At 35.2% G+C, this 22,908-nt stretch overlaps 1 protein-coding gene across 1 annotated transcript in view; it reads left to right on the top strand.

The window, feature by feature from the left end:
* Positions 1 to 22,908, top strand: part of PDE3A (phosphodiesterase 3A) — a 320,879-nt gene that overhangs the window by 191,634 nt on the left and 106,337 nt on the right. The window contains exon 2 of the mRNA XM_035028117.1: positions 958 to 1,008. Coding sequence (XP_034884008.1) covers positions 958 to 1,008 — 51 coding nt within the window. The remainder of the gene's footprint in view (positions 1 to 957; positions 1,009 to 22,908) is intronic.

Genomic DNA, 22,908 nt, shown 5'->3' with positions numbered 1-22,908 from the left:
GTCTTCTTAATCAGGGACATTGTAAGGCCATCAGTAAGGTCTTACCATTTTCTGTATATGGTTAAAAACATTTCTTGGTAATGTTCAAAAACATATTACTTTTTTGTTGCTATTGTGAACAGTTTTTTTATTGTGTCTACTAAGGGGTCATTGCTGTTGTATAGAAAAGCTAACAAGGTATATTAATATGTTGAGTAGTCTGTCCTGTTCATGTGCTAGCTTATTAGTGATGGGGAGTTCTTCCACTGAGACACATGAATAGTAAGTATACTGGATAGATGAATAGAATTTTATTTCTCTCAGCCAATATCTTGTATTTTCTTAGTATTCTTCTAGTTACATGTTATTTTCAATAAATATCATGCTTTATAAGCAAAGTAGCTCAGGGCTATTACAATTACGGGACTAGCTTGATAATGTTTTATAGGTTTATGAAAATCTGTATTTTGTGACCTTGGGGGTATATTTCACATTAGATCATTTCACTCTTTAGAACGCTCATATTTTTGTGATACTATCAAAACCGAACTAAAAATGATTGAAATATTTTGGCCTTCTCATTTTTATCATTCATGACAGTAAATTAAGCTATGCTAATGATTTATTTAGCATATTTTCTTAATAAGCTAGGAGCTTAATGGCATGTAAAAAGCTTAACCCATGTTAACATCTTTCTAGGATGTTCCTGACAAAGAACCAGAAAGCTGTAGATTAGCAGACTCTTCTATCACACAGTGATATTAAAATATCTTGGAAATAACTACCAGTTGAAATATTAGCTATCAAACCAGAGGTTATTATTACTTTTGGTGTATTAATTTATTCATGATAGCTACTTAATACATTCATATTAAAACATAGATTTCAAAAAAGTATTCTTTAGAAGAAAGAGTAAAAATATTCGCCACATAAAATAAGTGTCATTGAATTTACGGTAATTATTATATTATATTACAGCTCATGGGGCATTCAGAATGGGACCACAAACGAGGGGCAAGAGGATCACAGGTAAGTTTATTTTCCTTTCCGTTTTTTTGAATTTTGTTTCTTAACATTTTGAGCCACGAGTCTTCTAAAACTCAAGCAATAACAAGTAGAGAGAGGAAGAGGCAAATAATCATGCCATTTGTTTTTATTTAAGTTAGCTGTGATTAAAGTCTGGTTTCAAATCCCAGAGGCAGATGCCTGTATATTCTTCCTGAGAGCTTTCTGGTATCCCAGATTGGTTGTGTTTATATGAATGTAGATTTTATATTCATCTTGTCTCTGCACAATACATTTTGATCAGCAACCCACTCTCTTGCTTTCATTCACTTCCTTTGATAATTTTTCTATGTATTTTCTTTCTTTCTCTATCTTCCTGTTTTTGGTTAAATATTTTGAAACATAATCAAAGTAAACCCTGAACTAATTACAGATTCTGTCTCCAAATTAACTGTCTTCATCTTAGGGAAATAGAAAGATGAAAGGACCTATTATTTTTGAAAAGAAACAAATTCTGAACCTTTCTATATTACCAGATTGTTTTCATTGTCTTACTTTATGTCTTAGGCAAGGGGAAAAACTTCCATGACGCATTTATGCTTTTTAATGACCTAATTAGACAATGTGGATTTGTTTTGCTTCCATAATTACTTTGCCTGACAGAATGAGGGCTGAGTTTTACACGAAGAAAATTCTCTCTCCTCCTGCGGTATTTTGTGAAGAAAGATGAAAATCCTTTATCTCTTAGCAGCCTGTGTGTTTACCTGATTGTAGACAGCCAAATAAAAATTAAGTGGGTGGGATATTTTTACCTCTCCTGCTCACACTTTCTGTTTGCTACTAAAAAATATGGCTAAAAGAAAGCAAGCTGAATATGCAGTACTGTATGTGAGAGTTCATTATCGAATGTGAGATTCTCCCAGGTTTTTTACAAAGCTGACATGGACCTGTGCTGTCACTAAGTTTGCCTGGTGGTTATTAATTGAGGTCACTGGGAAAATAAAACCCAGTCAGTTGTTTTAAGTTGAGATTTTAATAGCCGTGGTTTTATTTTCATCCATTATCAACTTGATTAGTAGGTAATATAAACCAGTCCAATTAAGCTAGTTATCTGAAAGAATTTGTCTTGCCTTCCTTCACTCTTACTTCCCTTTTCCATTTTCTCTGTCAACTCTCCCTCTATACACACCTGTAATATTTTAAGTCAGAATTTGCTGCAAGATTGGGAATGAAATGATGAATGTATGGTAAATGCTATGTGCTTCGAAACCAATGAAAAACTAAAGATGAGGGGCACCTAGGTGGCTCAGTCGTTGGGCGTCTGCCTTCAGCTCAGGTCATGATCCCAGGGTCCTGGGATCGAGCCCCACATCAGGCTCGGCGGGAAGCCTGCTTTTCCCTCTCCCACTCTCCCTGCTTGTGTTCCCTCTCTCGCTGTGTCTTTCTGTGTCAAATAAATAAATAAAATCTTAACAAAACAAAAACAAAAACTAAAGATGAGCACAAGGAATTCAGCAGTTCTTCATTATTGCCACCAAAAACATTCTGATATTCAAAATATGCCAAGTAACTTCAGGACGACATGCCCTTTCAAAGTAAGGTAGTGCTATATATGTTTGTTTAAAATAAGTATTATTTACTCATATGACCTGTTTGGGTTTTTTCAAGTTTTTATTTAAATTCTAGTTAATTAACATACAGTATAATATTGGTTTCAGGGGTACAGTATAGTGACTCAACACTTCCATACGACACCTGGTGCTCATCACAGAAAGTGCCCTCCTTAATCCCCATCACCTATTTCACTCATTCTCCCCCTCCCGCCCAGTCCCGCCAACCCCTGCCATCTCCCCTCTGGTAACCATCACTTTGTTCTCTAGAGTTAAGAGTCTGTTTCTTGGTTTGCCTCCTCTTTCTTTCCCCACCCTCCCTTTGCTTGTTTGTTTTGTCTCTTAAATTCCACATATGAATGACATCATATGGCATTTGTCTTTCTCTGACTGACTTATTTCACTTAGCATAATACTCTCTAGCTCCATCCACATCATTATATATATATATATAAAATATATATATATAAATATATATAATATATATATAAAATATATATATAATATATATATATATGTATATACATACATACATAAACAAATACAGTCACACAATGGAATATTACTCAGCCATAAAAAAAGAATGAAATCTTGCCATTTGTAACCTGACATATGACCTTCTTGAATATATGTATTTTTGGGTTTGGATTGGTTACTCTGTCATTATAAATTAGAAGAAAAATGTCATAAAAGCACAATAAGCACAATATTAATAGGTGTTAAATTTAAACATAAAAAACCCAGAGTGAAAAATTTTAAATTCCAGATATTGCACATAGCTAGAAAATTTCAAAATTCCACACGCACAAAATATATTCATAAATAAAGTTTGATCACATTTGAAAGCCTGAGATGGTTCTGAAAGGCAAATGCATTAGAACCTTCTTGCCTGAACTACCATTATCAACATCAAGGTCTGTCTGAGACCTTTCAACTAGCTAAAGTATTTGCAATGATTATACCTTTGTCTCACTTTGATTCCTCACTCATAAAAATTGTCAAGGTAAAAAGCAAAAACATACACCAAAAACTAAAAACAGTAACTGTAACAAAAACCATTGAAATTTCAGATAAATTAAGTATTAGGTAATAATTTCTTATCTAATTTTAATTGCCCACTGGGGGTAAAAAGACACTGTATTTATGTTTTAGATCATTGATCCCTTATCTTGCTATTATTTCCTTGATAATATGTCTAAAGCCTTTTAGCTATTTGAAAGGAATTTCAGACAGACTGCATCTGAATACAGATTTCTTAATAATTTAGGCATACTCAAACCCCACCTCAGTTTAGTTTAATTGAAGACAGTAAGTTTTTAAGCACTTACTATATGTACAGCATTGTAGTAGGTCTAAGTCTGAGGAGAAACTGAGTTGACAAGGTTACTGCGTTCCAAGAGCTCACATGTTTGGATAGAGCAATACTTGAATATATAATCTGCTATATAAGGTAGTCTAGTAAGTGTAAAATTAGTTATATAAGCAAAATGTGATAGGAGTTTAGGTGGGATAGAGTATCCTTAGTAAAACTACTTCTTGGAGTTGCTATCTGAGGTGAACCTTCAACATTGGGTAAGGTTTTATTTTTTTTATTATTTTTAAAATTTTTTTAAAGATTTTATCTATTTATTTGAGAGAGAGAGAGCATGAGCACGGGGAGGGGCAGAGGGTAAAGCAGACTCCCCACTGAGCAGGACTCCAGGTGCAGGGCTCCATCCCAGGACTCTGGGATCAGGACCTGAGCTGAAGGCAGACGCTTAACTGACTGAGCCACCCAGGTGCTCTGGGTAAGGTTTTAGAAGTACAATGGGAGGAAAAGGCAAAAGCTTGAGTAAGAGTCTACACTGGCAGAGTGTAGGATATGTCTGGATATATGTGAATTTTCTTTAAAACTGTTTGGTCAACACATATTGGCTAAGGATTGTTGCAGGAACTACTGTGAAGGAATGATTCAGAGAATGTCATATATTATTGATTAGACATGAGGAAGAAGTAAGGAGGGTAAAGATTTTGAAATCTAGTAGTTGAGGAATTAGTGCCCTTCACACAGACTAGTTTATAGAGAAGACAATGAATTCAGTGTTAGCAGTGTTAAATGAGAAGTGACAATGACAATTCTCAAAGGAAATTTGAGATAGGTACTTGAGGTACCATTTTGGTGCTCTGTAGCCAGATTAGTGCCAGATTAGAGTTCTGTAGTCAGTTGGGAATGCTAATCATACATATGATAATTGAACTACATCAGGAGATAGATCGTAGAAGCAGATAATTATAAGGGAAAAACAGAAGAAAGACTGATTCTTGGGGAAGGCTCATTGGAAGGGCTGGGAGGAGCCTGGGGAGAGAATTAAAGCATGCCTGTGTTCTAGCTAGGAGACCAGTTAAAGGAGAAATGATGCAGAATCAAAAGTAGTATACTATCAGGTTACATTAGGAAGAGGGTTGAGACCACAAACAAAGGTTCAAGAAAACGAAAAACATGAGAAATGCATTTCGAAATAGTGATTAGCAGGACATTAGTGAACTTTGAGAATGCCATTTTGATCAAGAAGTGATGGAAAGCAGAATACAGAAATTAAGTGAATAGTGTAAGATAGTAGAATGTTCTCTTGGAGGAGTTTTGCTTTAGAAGAGAGAAATTCATTTTGGATATCTAAAAAAGGGGACTGGCTTGATGTTTGAGCATCAAGAAATGCCTAGTAAAAGCAGAGGTGTGTCAACTTCTGTGAGTGGGTAGCCTGCAAGACAAATTTTAACCTATTTTATGTTGACTCAAAAAAACACCAATATATGTCAGGCAATTTTTTTAGCCTCTAAGGAGTCAAAAATGAACAACTGTGGTCTTCAAGAAGCATACGGTTTTACCTAAAGTCAGCCTTAGGTAGAAGATAAAAAATAATCAGCTAATATTGAGAGCATTGATCATTATAAGATAGTTAAGCTTCTCCTGGCCTTCCCTCCATGTGCTTATTACTAAGTAAGAGATTTTCTCAAATTTGATGTGGTCCTCCAAAATTATATCATGTGTACACTATCACAGATAATGAGGTATGCCCTTCAAATATTTATCGTATGGAAAAATGCATGTCTTGCTTCAAGTAAATTGCACCACTTAATTGCATATGATTTTGCAAACTCAGCAATAATTTAATTCAAATTGATTTATTTACTCTCAATAATTCTGTGATATAATTTGTCAGCTCACTCAAAGCTTTCTGGCGGTTTCTTCTTCTCCTTCTTGTTCTTCATCTCCTCCTCCCCCTTCCTCTCCCCCTCCTCCTCTTTGTTGTTTTTTAAGTATATATTCTCAGATAGTAGATCATCCAAATTAGGGAATATGCTAAACGATGGACTTCCAACAACATGCAGAACTTTTTTATCTGGCAGCATTCCCAGTAATACCAAATGAAGTCAGGATGAAATTCTCAGAAGGCAATTAGTTTTTTATTTTTCTTTAAATTCTTGAAGAAAAGTTTTCCAGTGGGAAGTGAAGAAGGGCAATAGAAAATCACTCTCCTTTGAAAAGGTTAAAAATGATAGGAGTGGATTCCAAGGAGCCTTGTGGGAAAAGATTCCTTGAGTTTCTGAATTTGTGAACTTGCTAAGATTTTAATGTACTAGGAACCAGCAGGCTCCTTTTTACCAATAGTTAGAGACTAGCAAGTTCTTTAGTTATTTAGCTTATTATTGATGACTTACATGCTGACTACCAGCCAGGCTTTAGCAAATAGACTTAAGACCACTTGTTGAAGAAAAATACTTTTTGTGTGATTTATCTAGTTCTGTAGACGATGAAATTCTGTTTGTATGTTCCTAAATAAGTGAAATACTGTATGTACAATACAAGAAGATAGCTGAATATTCTGATGGGAAAAATAAGTTATCAGATATACTAAGCTATTGGTTTGCTTAAAAATAAAACAAATATGGATATGTAATGTACCAAAATTTATGGGATGCTGCAAAAGCAGTTTTAGGAGGAAAGTTCATAAAGATAGAATCTATCTCAAGAAACAAGAAAAGTCTCAAATAATCTAACTTTACACCTCAAGAAACTAAAGAAAGAAGAAACAAAGTCCAAGATTAGTAGAAGGAAGGAAATGACAGATTAGAGAAGAAATAAATGAGATAGAGACTAAGAAGAAAATGAAATTAGAAGCTGGTTCTTTGAAAAGATAAACAAAACAACCTTTAGATTCACCAAGAAAAGAAAGAGGACTCAAATAAATGAAATCAGAGATGAAAGAGATGTTACAACTGATACCAGAGAAATACAAAGGATCCTAAGAGACTACTAAGAGCAATTATATGCCAATAAATTGGACAACCCAAAAAGAGTGGGTAAATCCCTGTAAACATACAACCTACCAAGGCTGAATCATGATGAAATTGAAAATCTGAATAGACCAATTACTAGTAGGGAGATTGAGTCAGTGATCAGAAAAGTTTCAACAAAAGTCTGGGACCAGACAGTTTCATTGGTGAATTCTACCAAATATTCAAAGAAGAATTTCTTCTTCTCAAATTCTCTCAAAAAATAAAAAAGGGGAAACTCTTCCAAACACATTTTATGAGGCCAGCATTACCCTGATACCAAAACCATACAAGGATGACATACAAAAAGAAAACTAAAGGACAGTATCTCTAATGAACATAGATGTAAAAATCCTCAGCACAAAATTAGCAAATCAAAATCAACAATACATTAAAAGGATCATACACTGTGATTAAGTGGGATTTATTCCAGGGATGCAAGGATCGTCCAACATTCACAAATCAGTCAATGTGATATACCACATTAACAAAATAAAGGATAAAAATCATATAGTCATCTCAGTAGATGTAGATAAAGTGACAAAATTCAGCATCCATTTATGGTAAAAATTCCCAACAAAGTGTGTATAGAAGGAATGTATCTTAACATAATAAAGGCCATACATGACAAGCCCATAGCTAATATCATATTCAACAGTGAAAAGTGGAAAACTTTTCCTCTAGGATCAGGAATAGATGTTCACGCTCACCACTTTTATTCAACAGAGTACTGGAAGTCTTAGCCAGAGCAATTAACCAAAAGAAAAGAAAAAATATAAAGCATCTAAAGGAAGAACCAAATTACCATTTGCTGATGTCTTGAATTTTTTTTTTTAAAGATTTTATTTATTTCACAGAGAGATCATGAGAGCAGGAACACAAACAGGGGGAGTGGGAGAGGGAGAAGCAGGCTTCATGTGGAGCAGGGACCCCGATGTGGGGCTCGGTCCCAGAACCCTGGGATCATGACCTGAGCCGAAGGCAGACGCTTAATGACTGAGCCACCCAGGCATCCCTGATGCCTTGAGATTAAATACAGAAAACCCTGAAGACTCCATTAAAAAATGCTTAGCACTAATAAATGGATTCAGTAAAGTTGCAGGATAAAATTTCAACATGCAGAAATCTGCTATGTTTCTTTACCCTAATAATGAATTATCAGAAAGAGAAATAAAGAAAACAATCTCATTTACAATTGCACCAAAAATAATACAATACCTAAGAATCAATTTAATGAAGGGAGAAAAAGACCTGTCTATTGAAAACTGTAAGGCATTAATGAAAGAACTTGAAGACAAAAATAAATGGAAAGATATTCTGTGCTCATGGATTCAAAGAATTAATATTGTTAAAATATTCATACTGCCCAAAGCAATGTACAGAGTCAGTGTAATCCATATCAAAATTCCAATGGCATTTTTCACAGAAATAGAATAATCCTAAAATTTACATGGAATCTCTCTCTCTCTCTCTCACACACACACACAAATAGCCAAAGCAATCTTAAGAAAGAACAAAGTTGGAGGCATCATACTCCCTGATTTCAAACTATATTACAAAGCTACAGTAATTAAAACAATATGGTTTTGGCATAAAAACAGACACATGGATCAATGAAACAGAATGGAGAGCCCAGAAATAAACCTACACATATATGGTAAATAAATTTATGACAAAAGAGCCAAGAATATACAGTGGGGAAAGGAAAGGCAGCCTCTCTTTAATAAATGGTGTTGGAAAAATTGTACAGCCACATGCAAAAGAAGGAAACTGGATTACTGTCTCACACCATACACAAAAAATAACTTTAAATGGATTGAAGATTTGAATGTAACACTTGAAACCATAAAACTCCTAGGAGAAAACATAGGCAGTAAGCTCCTTGATATAGGTATTGGCAGTAATTTTTTTTTAAATCTGACGACCAAAGCAAAGAGAGGAAATAAAAGCAAAAATAAAAATCCAGCCGAAAAGCTTCAAAAGCAAAATAAACAAAATTTTTGCAACAAAAGCAAAAATACACATCTGAACTGAATTGAAAAGCTTCTAAATACCAACAAAATGAAAAGGCAACCTATTGAATAAGAGGTAACAATTGCAAATCATGTATCTGACAAAGGGCTAATATCTAAGACATATATAGAACTCATACAACTCAATAGCAAAAACTTAATTGATTAAAAAAGGAGCAGAGGATCTGAATAGACATATTTCCAAAGAAGACATACAGATGGCTAACAGGTATGTGAAAATATGCTCAACATCAGTAATCATCAGGGAAATGCAAATCAGAACCACATGAGTTACTACCTCATGGCCTGTCAGAATGACTAGTATCCGAAAGACAAGAAATAGCAAGTGTTGGTGAGTGTGTGGAATAAAGAGAACTCTTTTTTTTTTTTTAAAGATTTTATTTATTTGGCAGAGAGAGACACAGCGAGAGTGGGAACACAAGCGGGGGAGTGGGAGAGGGAAAAGCAGGCTTCCCGCCAAGCAGGGAGCCCGATGCAGGGCTCGATCCCAGGACCCTGGAATCATGGCCTGAGCCAAAGGCAGACGCTTAACGACTGAGCCACCCAGGCGCCCTGTAAAGGGAACTCTTATCCATTGTTGATAAGAATGTAAATTGGTGTATCACTGTGGAAAACAGTAGGAAGGTTCCTCAAAAAATTAAAAATAAAACTACCATATGATCCAGCAACTCTACTTCTGGCTGGTTTTCTGAAGAAACTGAAACACCAGTTTGAAAGGATATATGCACCCCCATCTTCATTGTCGCCATAACCAACATATGGAAATAAACAGTGTCCATTGATAAATGACGGATAAAGAAATTACTATGTGTATTAAATATACACACCCACATATACTTACGGTGGAATATTATCCAGCCAGAAAGAAGAATGAAATCATGATGGACCTACCTCTAGGGCATTATCTAAGTGAAATAAGTCAGACAGAGAAAGACAATACCATATGATCTCTCTTCTGTGTGGAATCTTAAAAAAGAAAAAAAAGCTCATAAATACAGAGAACACAGTGGTGGTTTCAAGAGGTGGGGGGTAGGAGAAACAGGTGAACTGTTTTTCGTGTTTTATTGTTTTGTTTTTTGTGTTTTTTTTTAGTTTAAATAAATTGAATAAAAATTTAAAAATAAATACTAAAAATAAGTAAATAAATTATCTGTGTCCTATTTAGTAGCATAGCTTTAAGTCTATCACATACTGGAGGCTCCAACAATGAAATTTCTAGAATAAGAAGGGTGTACCTATAAAAATTAGCTTCTGCAGCACTATTTTAAGTCTTAAGGATGAATTTTAATGGCAAGTTATTATACTTCAGTATCCTGTCCACTTGGGTATTCAAGAGAATGATCTGTTACTAACAGCTACTAAAGTTGATAAACATAAGCATTTGCCTCCTAGGAATCTAATTTAGGGAAAGATCAATTCTTTTCTGGATTAAATAATTTGTTTTAGATAAGAGTGTAAAGAGTAATTTAAATGCTGTCCCAGACTTACCTGGAATAATGCCATATGAATCTATTAAAGTTAATTCCATTTAATATACTTAAAAAGACAACCCCCCAGATTTTTCAGGAATGTATTCCAAGGGATTAACGTGAGCAGGTTGGGAGTCCATTATTACATTGTCCAAACTGCCGATGTGTCGCTAAGGAATAATTCATGCTCTAGGTGAAGCTGCCTGCCAGTATGACTTTTTCGGCAAATACAGTGTTTTTTTACTTGAACTTCCTCCTCCTTTTTTACTTTTCCATATATTGGTCTAACAACTGTTACCATTTTTTGGGCAATTCTCCAATTCTTTTTGGTTGTCATGTTGTAAATTTGTTTTAATTTTGTTTGTACAGATCAAAATGCTAAATATTTATATTTGCCTGAGCCCTAAACTTTTTGGGAGTGGCCTTGTCATCTCATACAAAAGTGGCAGGAAAAGGACCTGACTGTTTAATACTTATCAAATGGCCTCCTATCTTAGGGCTACAGACATCATTTACATGAGATGCCATATACCTGCCATATACCTGTCTTTGTTAAATCAGAATTTTTTTAGTGCATTTAAAAAAACAAAATCAAGATAGGTATTTCATACTCATCTTGTCCATTAAATCCTCCTCTAGGTGTTTTAAATTTTACACACTAGTCAGATCTAAACTTTTGGACAATCCCTCCCCCACATTCTGTGAAATTGCTTTTATTTAGTTTTGTTTTACTGTTATGTCTTTAATTTACATTGACAAACTTTATAAGGCATAGTCTTAAACATTTGTCCTGATAGGAATGTTTTTGAAAATATCCACAGCATCCAAAGAAGATGCACAGACATTTCTTTTTATCATAGTTCCGGGAAAGGAAAATGGTGTTTCTCTTTAACAGCTGAACCCAGTGGTTTATTACTGCTCTGGCATGTCTGGTCTCTCCCCAGCAGAGGCCAGTAGCAAACCCACCCATCCATAGTTGATGTGTTAATGAAAAAATGTGTCCAGACATAGTCATGTGTCCCCTGGGAGGCAAAATTGCTTCTGGTTGAGAACCTGTGAGAGTAGCATAATCTCTTTGCCATGCATATAGAAGATAATAAATAAATACTTACTAATGAATTTGATATTTCATATAGGAAAAAGGGAAAATACTTCTTAGGTGTGTAGGCTTTCAAGGTTTCAGTTTCCATCTTTAAGTCTACTAAATAATTTCAAAGAGCACATTCATTTTGTATTGAGGTATTCACAGTAGAGTCATTCCTAGAAACTAGGAGGAGAAAATGCACCCTTTCCACACTTCAGCATTCAAGAAATTCCAAGGAACAGCCTCAGACAGAATGTGGCTCTGTCCATGCGGTGGTTGCACAGAACATGTGTTTCTGGTGAACCAGTGGATGACCTTGAGTAAATCACTCTTTATTGAAGCCCCTGGTCTCTCTAAAATGGTATCGATGAACAGGAATTAAACAAGTCCACAGAAATAAAAGGGAAAATTGCCTCTGGCATTTATGCTCTCTCCCCTCCATGTTTATAGATCAGTAGACCTGTTGTTTCATACTTATTGAATGACCCTCTTATTTGGGAACTGTGGATAACATTCACATGACACGTGTACTACCTTATGTTTGTTTTTTGCCAAATCAGAAGCTTCTGGTACATTACATGAAACACAATAAAGACATGAAATAAACAGCTATATAGATGACAGGTGTTTATCTGCAGGTGCTGTAAATAGCTTAAGCAATAGTCACATTTATTAAGTGGGCAAAAGCATACTTTGAGGAAAATAAAAACAATAATATTGCCCTCCACTCACTAGAATAACAGAAGAAATATATCCTATCTGGAGAACTGTTCATTTTATCTTTGAATTACAAAACCTGACAAAGGGAAGTCATTTTTATTGCATGCTGGCATAGAATAGCTCTTATTCTTCATTAATTATGAAACATATTTTATAAGGAAAGTTTTGGGGTTTGATTTTTAAAAATTTCTACCTACTTATAGATAAAACTGATGAAAAAAATTGAGCTGAACATCATTAGATTCTCACAGGAGACAAAAATCTAAGACTAGGATATATTGACTTGAGCAAACCACCAGCGAGAGTAATAGGTGAAGTGCAGAAGAAGGTCAGAAGAGAGGTAGAAGGCCAGTTAACTAGGAGGCGTGAATTAAGGCTACAGAAATAAGAAATGGCTCTGGGAAATAGTTGCTCTTTTAAAATAAACATGGACATCTCTTTTGGTGCAGGTGTATTTATAGAAATTTGGAGAGAGTGAATGTTTTTATTTAATTTCTTAGTAATGCATATCTAGGTTATATGCAAAAATATGTATTTGTAATATGTAGCAATCTTATTCATGGTATAAGGATTTTTCTTTACTTCCATTGTAGGGGATGAACTAAAAGTTTATTTAAGAGCATTGCCCCCCCGCCATGATTTTATGTTGTCATTTAAGCTACTGATTTTTTTTTTTATAGGATTTTACATTGGTGAATGAAGGTTGGTTGGCAGTTCTGTTCTCAATTTAAATCATTATCCCATTTTGTGTAGAATGCAGCTATTGCATAAAATTAAGTAAATGCAAGGAACTGGTGCTAATAATTACAAAGCAAAATCCTTGCGCAACATTAGAGATATTAGTGAACTGAAATTATCTCAAAATATACAAAAATGAAGCTTCTTGTCAAGTTTCATTTTCCAGGTCATAGGGTGTTTTGTTTTATTATTTTGTTTTGTTTTGTTTTTGTTTTGTTTTTGTGGTGATGCCTTATGCAGTAATCTATTCCAGGAAAACTCTTAGTGTTACAAGTCAAAACTTATTCTTACTGGGAATCTACAGGTTATCACACTTGAATCAAAATAGTTTGCTTCCTGAATTTTGGGGCCGGATGATTAAATACTTATGGGTGACAGTTCACCCTTGGATCTCTATAGCGATTTCCATTTTAGAATTTTGAAACCATGCTTCTTTTCTTTTCAAATAATTATAACCCCAAATATACAGAAAGTTGTTTACACAGCATCAGTGATACACACTTAAATGAGCAATTAAAAAAAATGTTTGGGAGAAAAACTCTCAGAAGGAGATTGTGGGTGAGACAAACAGATGGAATAGAAATCTCAAACCAGTGTGATCAATCAGGAAGATAAAGAAGTGCAAATGGATATAAAAGCTCTAATTCTCCAAGGATTAAAAACAAAGGACTGGAGAGAAGCTGTCTATTAAAAATGATGCAAAAGAGATTCACTGGAAAAAGGATTAGTAAATAGCAGAAAGATCACTTCATGAATTGAAATAAGACCATGACCACTGCAGCCATGTTGAGAAGGTGAACATGCGTAAAAACATGCATAAAAGCCCTTTGATGCCGGGCATCATGATTTGGGGTGGGACTGGAGAGTGAGGTTGGCAGGTCTTAAACCCATTTTTACTACTCATTATCACTAGTCAGGATTACGGTGACTCACTGCCATAACTTGTTGGCAGTTCTCTCATACTTTAAGAGTGCGGCAGTGTGATACATATTTGTTATGTTTTTAGGCCTTTGTATGGTTTAAAAAAAAAATCCCAACATACCAAGTCAATTTGTGAACTCTAATCCTAGAACAATTTTGTTCTCTTTTTGATGTAGAAATACAGCATGACTTTAAATAAGTTTTGGTAAATACTGTAGTATCATCCCAGCAGTCCGAGTATGGCAACCCAACACCCCAAATAGATTTTTAATGAATATTTCTTTTCTTTTTTATTAACATATAATGCATTATTTGTTTCAGGAGTATAGGTCTGTGATTCGTCAGTCTTACACAATTCACAGCACATACCCTCCCCAATGTCCATCACCCAGCCACCCTATCCAACCCCCAGTTTGTTTCCTGAGATTAAGAGCCTCTTATGATTTGTCTCCTTCTCTGGTTTTGTCTTGTTTCATTTTTCCCTCCCTTTAATGAATATTTCTAAAATAAATGAACGCATGTTAGAATTTATGAACTTAGACTTTAATCAAGTAAATTTTCTTAAACCAGTGTGCTTTGAAGAAATTTCTAAAATTCATAATAAAATATAGCAACCCCCTAGGATTTATTGAAATGATTTCTAAAGCATAACTCGTAAGGCCAAAAAACCTTTTTTTTTTTTTTTACTTACGCTATTCCTCTGCCTTCTGGCTTCTCTGTTTCAAAGCATGCAGGTAAGTTGAGATCCCCTCATTTTAATATCTTTGATGCCATATTGTAGGGTGGTACTTTATTACTCGAACTGTAAACTGCCATTATGACGTGAGGGAAAATTGTCATGTTGATATTAATTAAGAAGAAGATAAAATTTAAATATATACTTTCCCATATAGGAACATGTGTTCCTCTCACTCTCAAGGCCAGTGTGGTTCTCCCTCCCTCCCCCCTTCTCTTTTGCTCTCATGACATGGACTTTTTGAGAGCAGGAGTGGTCATGTCTCATGAAGCACAGGGATCTGAAATTTACATAAGGACTTTAATAGAAACTTGTGACACATGATATGACCAGGCTTTTCATTATTTTTTGCCATTTATTTGGCTTAAAACCAATGGAACAAACTGAACTTGGCATTGCTATTTCTGTTCAAAAAGAAGAAAAATATATAATTTTACTATTTCTTATGTTTTGGTCTTGGCACTGTGGCCTTTGTTTATGGAAAAAGACAGGAGAGGAAAGTGCATTATTTTAACTTCACATGATAAATAATCATACCAAACTAAAATTTCCTTAAAAAGCACTTGTTCTTTTTTTTTTTAAATTATCATTATTGCAGTGCACACTGTTGCTAAGTCAGTGTAAGCTTGAAAAAAGAAATAATATTAATATCTTCTTTAAATAAACATAGGTTTAAATGCATCAGTAAGATGATTATGTGTCCCATTAGAATTCAACTAGTTTCTGTGCCTGTGTGAAAGGGAAACATCTCATCTTATTATGTATGTTATTTCCTCTTCATAAATTCTTATAGTAAAAAGGAGAAGCATTTAGATTTACTTTTTTTTTTTTTTTTTTTTATTCATGAGAGACAGAGCGAGAGAGAAAGGCAGAGGGAGAAGCAGGCTCCCAAGGAGCAGGGAGCCTGATGCGGGACTCGATCCCGGGACCCTGAGATCATGACCTGAGCCGAAGGCAGACGCCTAACCATCTGAGCCACCCAGGCGCCCTAGATTTACTTTTTATTAAAAATGATAACGCACACTTATTGTCAGGCTTTCTTACAAGTGTTTTTGTTTTATGGACATGATTAGCTACTTTTAAAACATTAACTACTTTTATCTGAAGTGAATGTATACCAAATACTATTAAAGAAAAATAGGACTATAAGTAATGTCTGACTTCCAGATGTTTAAAGGAAGTTCTGTTTTCAGCATTTTATGCCGTGGTAATCATGAAAATTTTAATTGGTAGATGCAGTATAGGAAGTAAACAGTCTTCCCAGAATGAACAATGTCTTATCCATATTATGTACATAGCATATAGCAGATGTGGTATTACCTTGAATACCAAAGAGTTGAAGACTTTCTCCCTTTGTGTGTATTATATCTCAAACATGCAGCAAAGTACAATGAACAGTGTACAAAAATCAACTGCTCACTGTTTAAACGTAATAAATATTAACATCATGTTATATCTGATTGAAATATTGCTTAGAAGTATTCTCATTAAACTTTTTCATAATATGTACATTTTTTCTCATTAATAGATCTGTGTTTCATTAAATTTATTTCACTATACTTAATCACGTGGGATTTTACAGAATATGGAAAAAATTAGTTTGGGGAATATGAAAAAGAATTCGAGAATATGGAGGGGCACCTGGGTGGCTCAGATGGTTAAGTGTCTGCCTTCGGCTCAGGTCATGATCCCAGGGTCCTGGGATTGAGCCCCACGTTGGACTCCTGGCTCAGCGGGGAGCCTGCTTCTCCCTCTCCCTCTGCCTCTCCCCCTGCTCATGATCTCTTTCTCTCTCTGTATCTCTGTGTCTCAAATGAATAAATAAAATCTTAAAAAAAAAAAAAGAATTAGAGAATATGGAAAGGAATATGGAAAAGATTAGTTTTTCAAGAAGATAAGCAAGATGCAGGGTTTTTTTGCATGTAAGCAGAGTACATTAATAAATATGTATACAAGTAATATCTACTTTAACACCATTTGCAACAAGCTGGTGGTGTATGACCAACATATTAATAAAGATGTATCCAGAAACAGGTTAACAGATAAATGCATGAGTGTAGTCATAAGCATGCCCTATATTAAAAAATAAAATAATCTCTTAGATATTAAAAGAATACAAGAAATTTTATTAACATTAAATATTCTCTTCCAAATAGATTAGTTTTGCTAATTAGACTTAAATTTTTTTAATCATATTTTAGAAAATCATCCCTGTATGGATCATCAGATCAACTTCTTAAAATCAACTTTATGTAAAGAAACTATAAAATTGGAAATGGATGTTATTATCTATCCCTGCTGTGTCATCTAAAAGTGTTACTTTCTATGCCTTGTATATAGATATATTTTTTAAAGATTTTATTTATTTATATGACAGAAAGAGAGCACACAAGCAGGGGAAACAGCAGAGGGAGAGGGAGAAGCAGGCTCCCCGCTGAGCAGGGAGCCCTATGTGGGGTTCGATCCCAGGACCCTGGGACCATGACCTGAGCCGAAGGCAGACGCTTAACCAACTGAGCCACCCAGGCGCCCCTCGTATATAAATATTTGTTATTTTAACAGCTTAAAAGATGAAGATGTTCTATATATTTTTATCTTAAAAGTATATTTATTTTTGTTGGAGTTAGAGTTAGAAATCATATATTCATCTCTTCAAAACCTTACAAGGGTTGTCCTATTTGCATATACAGTAAATAGTTTTTGCAGAACAGAATCAAAGAATAAAATCAGAATTATAAAAGCCATTAGGACACTACCCTATTTAACATTTTTATCAATGATAATATAGGCAAAAAATGCATACATATTTTGGTGTTACAAATAGGATATGTAGGTACTATGTGAGTGACAGAGTATATTTTCATTAAACTCCAGTTAAAATACTAAACTAATAGGGGTATCTGGGTTGCTTAGTCGGTTAAGCATTCCACTCGATTTCTGTTCATGTCATGATCTCAGGGTTGTGAGATCGAGCCCCGCATCGGGCTCTGTGCCGGGCTTGGAGCCTGCTTAAGTTTCTCTCTCTCCCTCTCCCTCTACACCGCCCCCCCCCATAAATAAATAAAATACTAAACTAATTAGATTAAATTGAAGAGGAAGAAATAAAATTTTGCATTTAAAATTTTTAATAAAATTCTATTATGGAAAGTGCCTGCATATTTTTATAGACAAACAAACAAATAGAAAATAAGGCTTAAAGATCTGGGTTAACTTCAAGCCCAAATCATGGCTTTTCTAACAGGAAGTGCTAGCTTGAGCTTCATTAGCAGTGGTTAGCAACGGCATACAGAGCAGGATCTGCACTGGCCAGAGGCGGTGTTGCATTCAATTCTGAATGCCAGATTACAGGAAGGGTATTGAAAAGCTGATCCACTCACATGGAAGATCATCATGTTTAGCCAATGTGGGAGAACACATGCTTTCCTGACTCATCAGAAGTGTTAGGATATTGAAGGGGGGGTGAGATTTTTTTTTCTCTTTGTCATCCTGTAAGATACTATTTGGACAAATGGATAGATTACAAGTGCAGTCAGAGTTTGATGGAAAATGAGGAGGACATTTCTGGCTTAGAAATTGACTTAGACTCAAATTGACTTAGAATTTATATAAGGTAATAATGTCCTTGAATAAGAAGATATTTCGATTATTATGTAGGATGGTTTCTATTAGAATACTTGAGCTCACTTCATGAGAGTGTGTGTGTCCTGATTAGTGATGAATAGTCCAAGATACTGAAATCTCAACCTCCTGAGTTAGTGTGCCTCAGAAAAGAGTCCTGTTATTCTCTTCATTTGATGGAAATTTCCAAATCTAGGCAAACCATAAGTTTTGAGCTCAGATCTGGACTGTATTCTGAATGGAGTATAATGGTCAGTTCCCCTTGGGGAGCAGTTTTAAAGCAGTCATTTCCAAGGATTAACAATATCCCTTCGTATCGCCTGGGGAGTTTATCAGAGATTCTGATTGAGGAGGTTTTAGATGGAGCTAGGAAACCTTCCATTTAAGAAGTTTCCCAGGTGATGTGAAGAGTGCCCATATATTCTACCATTGACTTGAAGCAGATGTGGGTGGATGGTGAATGGATTTCAGTGCCAAAGCTAATCTTTGTCTCACTCCTGCCTGAAGTTCTAGAGTTAGAGCTACATTTCATATTATTCCCGCCTTGTTGATTTGTAAATTGTGAAAGCTTAAATTTTGTAATGATATCAGTCATTTATTCATTAGTATGAATGATGCATAATGAGAATGTTTGATGACAGAAGGTATAAGGGCAAAGAAATGAAGGTACTGCATACAGGAGTTGAAAGACAGAAACAACATGGATGACTGATACTGGTTTCTCTTCCCCCAACTTAAGGTACCAGGACAATAATTTGCATAATTCCAAGAAGAATCATTCATGGTGTAATCTATATGAGTGATGCCCCCCCCCCAGTTGTGCATTATACGACACGAACAGCTGTGCATGTGGCCCTTAATGCCCGTTAAGTCTATTTCTACACTCATAACAAAATGGTTATTCTAAAACCTAAACTTGATTGTGTCCCTCCAGTTAACTCTCAGGAAAAGGACACAAGGCCTGTTATTTTCTGACTCCTAGCTTTCTACTAACATCTTCACTCTTTCTCCAAAATAGATCAGATTTCCTGTGCCTTGGATGGCATTGTTATTTCACTTCTCCCTGCTTTTATAAGTGTATTTTCTCTGCCTGTAATAAATGCTTCCCCCCTTTTTTGTCTTCTTAAATCCTTCTTCAGTACAGTTGAAACATTGAGTACGAACACTTCTTTAAGCATTAACCATGCTCCCACAACACATTTTCATCCATCATACATTTGTTATAGAACTTAGAATATTATGCAAAATTTCCCACCAAACGGAAACTTCTCATTTTCAGGAACTATGTCTTGTTTGAATCTCCCATAGTGACTGCCACTCAGAAGTTGTTCAAGAAATGTTGAGTCATGAAGGAGTGAATGGGGCAAACAGTATGAAACCTGAGCATGCAGAATTGTCATTTAACCTGCTTCATGATTTGGCTCTGGTGTGGCCTTGCTTTGATTTGAAGGATAACTGAAGTTTAAGTCAGTATTCAGGAAAAGCATATTTTGAAGAAATAAGAATTGTTCTAACAGTTTCTGAACTTTAAAAAATATCTTATTACTGATCATGTGTGGTGACAATATTTACCGAATTGTAGAGCTCCTACTCATTAAAGGTCTGAATAAATTTTTTTTTCTACAAGGGTTTTCAATAGAAGTTGCATTAGAGAAGACTTGAAAAACTTTTAAGAACGAGAAATCCAGAAAGTAATGGAAATCAAATTTATGATGAATGTGTTCAACTTATTTCTCTAGTATATTATTAGGTTAATTTAATGTTAAATGTTATATATAAATATAACCTGGAGCCAGAAAAAAACAAAAAACCTCACAGCCAAAGTTCTAGAATGATTTTTAAACTGTTACAAAACTATCTTAGAATGTTAGAGTATTTTATTAGGTTAGAACTCTTCAGTAACATCCCAAATAGAAGCCCAATCTCTCCACCCAAAAGTGAAAGATTAAAGTGTTGTGAAACTTTATAATCTTTATCCAGTACCAAATCTACATTTATCTAAAGATGGATAATGTCTTTCCTTCTGCATTTTTTCTTACTGTCTTTCTGCATTGATTGCATACTTAGAATTTTTAAGGTTCTAATGTTAACATTTATGGAAGAACATAAAAAATACATAATACCCTGTCACCATATCAGGGAGTAATAAATACTTGTTGAAAGAATAACTATTTAAGCAGACAAGTCATTTATATATAAGATATGCAAGTGATTTTAGTGTTTCTGGCAGGATTATTTGCTTCTGTGTCTGCTAGATTCCAATTCTATAGTTCAAACATCTATTTCATGCTTTACTTAGAAGTTAACCTTTGTAAGATGTATGAAGTACAAAATCAGAAAACATCAATATAAAATGTCTTCCTCCCATATTGTATTGGTTGGTGCTAGTCAGTCATTACCAGTCAAAATGATGATCCTGCATCTCTGACCATTTTGAACTTTCCAAACTTGGGTTTTGGTTTCTCTTGGACTAACATACTGAATTGGAAATTCCTCCTGCCTTTTCTTTTCATTGACTTCAATGGGAATTTTTTCCTATTTAGTAATTTCTCATTGCTTCCCATGGCAAAAGATAAACTATTTGAAATAAAATATTAAAAACATATCACGAAGGGCGCCTGGGTGGCTCCGTTGTTAAGCGTCTGCCTTAGGCTCAGGTCACGATCCCAGGGTCCTGGGGTCGAGCCCCACATCGGGCTCCCTGCTCAGCGGGAAGCCTGCTTCTCCCTCTCCCACTCCCCCTGCTTGTGTTCCCTCTCTCGCTGTGTCTCTCTCTGTGTCAAATAAAGAAATCTTTAAAAAGAAAACAAAAAAACAAAACATATCACGAGTTAATGGCAGGAAAAAGAAACTGATATTCATTGGATATGTACTTTTTTTTGCAAGATTGTGTGAGGTACTTAATTCACATAATTTATTTTAATCAATAAAATAATTCTGGAAGGCCACAACTTTCTTACTCAGCAAAAGTTTTTAGCACCTCCTGTGTGTGGGCTTAGTGCTAGTGGGGAGGCAGTTCCATGGAAATAGGGCAGAGGAATTTTGCCCCTTAGGAAGCTCACATTTGAGAATTCTGGATAACATTACACATTTACACACGAAGAGAAAGACTTAAACAGTTTCTGTGACTGGCCAAAAGTCAGAGAGCTAGAAAGGGGTGAGGTTGTGTTCAAACCCCCGTCAGACTCTAGAATGCTGCTTTTGACTCTACTATGCTATGGTGACTTTCACTGAGATATACTTGATATCTGATTTATGAATCCATCAAAACACTTTCCCAGATGAGGTAAAAAGTCAGTTTTTTATACCACTGCTAATTACCATCTTTTAAAATAAACTCAATTTTGTTGAATGAATTGCGAAACCTTAATTTTAATTAGAAGCAGAGCCTTACCTTGCGATGGAGGTTCATTTCATTAGGGCTAATATAAATTTAGAGGCTCAGAAATTTAAATAACTGCATGGGCAATCTCTGAGTACTGGGTTTTCCAAACAACCTTAAAAATGTGCAGGAAATAAACATTTCAGGGTTGCTTTTCTGACAAAAAAAAAAAAAGGTGGTTTCAGGCAACACAAATATACCACTGCATTTTCTGCTGCCAAGCCTGCCTTCCATAAATTAGATTTCTTACGTACAGTGCATGAAGAAGTTCTACTCCAAACCTGTGCAGCTCCCACACCTTCCCATTTTACCACGTATGCAGCAGGACTGTGAAAGAGGTTAGTTTACTTATGATTGAGTAGAAATTGCCTCTAAATATGAACTTTGGAAGACCTTTCAAAGTGCTACAACCTTTAATTTACCCACTGAGGTAAAATTTACTATACCTCGTCGTCTTAAACCTGCACATCTGTCAAAGCAAAAGGCTCTAATTAAATTTCCTTGGGATTTTATGGAACTACAAATTTTAGAGTATAGTCCTGCAGAATTCCACACTGACTGAGATGAAAAACAGGTTGGTGTGGTGGTTAGGAGAATGATCTTTGAAGTAATAAAGATCCCAACTCCACCATTAAACACATATGTCATCTTAATATGATATTTAGCTGTTGGAAGTCATAATTTTCTCATGTGGAAAATGAGATAATATCTCCTTTGTAGGGTTGTTCTGTGGCTACAGTACATTGTAAAGCATTAAATCAAAAAAGAGTATCTGGAATAAATATGCTCATTTCAATGGTAGCTGACCTCATCATCCAAAATAGATCAGATTTCCTGTGCCTTGGATGGCATTGTTATTTCACTTCTCCCTTCTGCCACCACCACCACCACCACCACCTTTATCCACTGCTGTTCAAGCATTATGCATGGCATGAAGGACCCAGGCTTTCCATCCCATCTGATCTCTCAGAACATATATTACTCATTTTCCCTTGGGCCACAGAGAACCAACTTATACGTGGTCACACCTGTCATAATGTCCTGACTACATCAATTAAGCGTTTTCTTTTCTTGTGTTTCTTTCCCAAAGACAGCAAGATCTCTCATAGATTACACTACCTTATGAACCATTCCACTGAAAAGATGGTTAGCTTGAGCTTACCATTACACAGATTTCTTTGGTATACGAGAAATGGTATGGTAACCAAGCTCCAAAATGGAGCTATCTTCCTTCCAAGTTTCTATAAATGTCATTTAACATATTATTTATTGCATTACCTCTGATTACAGAGGTAAAGT

This window comes from Mirounga leonina, unplaced genomic scaffold (assembly GCF_011800145.1).
Source record: "Mirounga leonina isolate KUSES-001 unplaced genomic scaffold, KU_Mleo_1.0 Mir_201, whole genome shotgun sequence".
In the NCBI taxonomy this organism is placed as follows: domain Eukaryota; kingdom Metazoa; phylum Chordata; class Mammalia; order Carnivora; family Phocidae; genus Mirounga; species Mirounga leonina.
The sequence above is the reverse complement of the archived record's forward strand: the minus strand, read 5'-3'. Positions and strand labels throughout refer to the sequence as shown.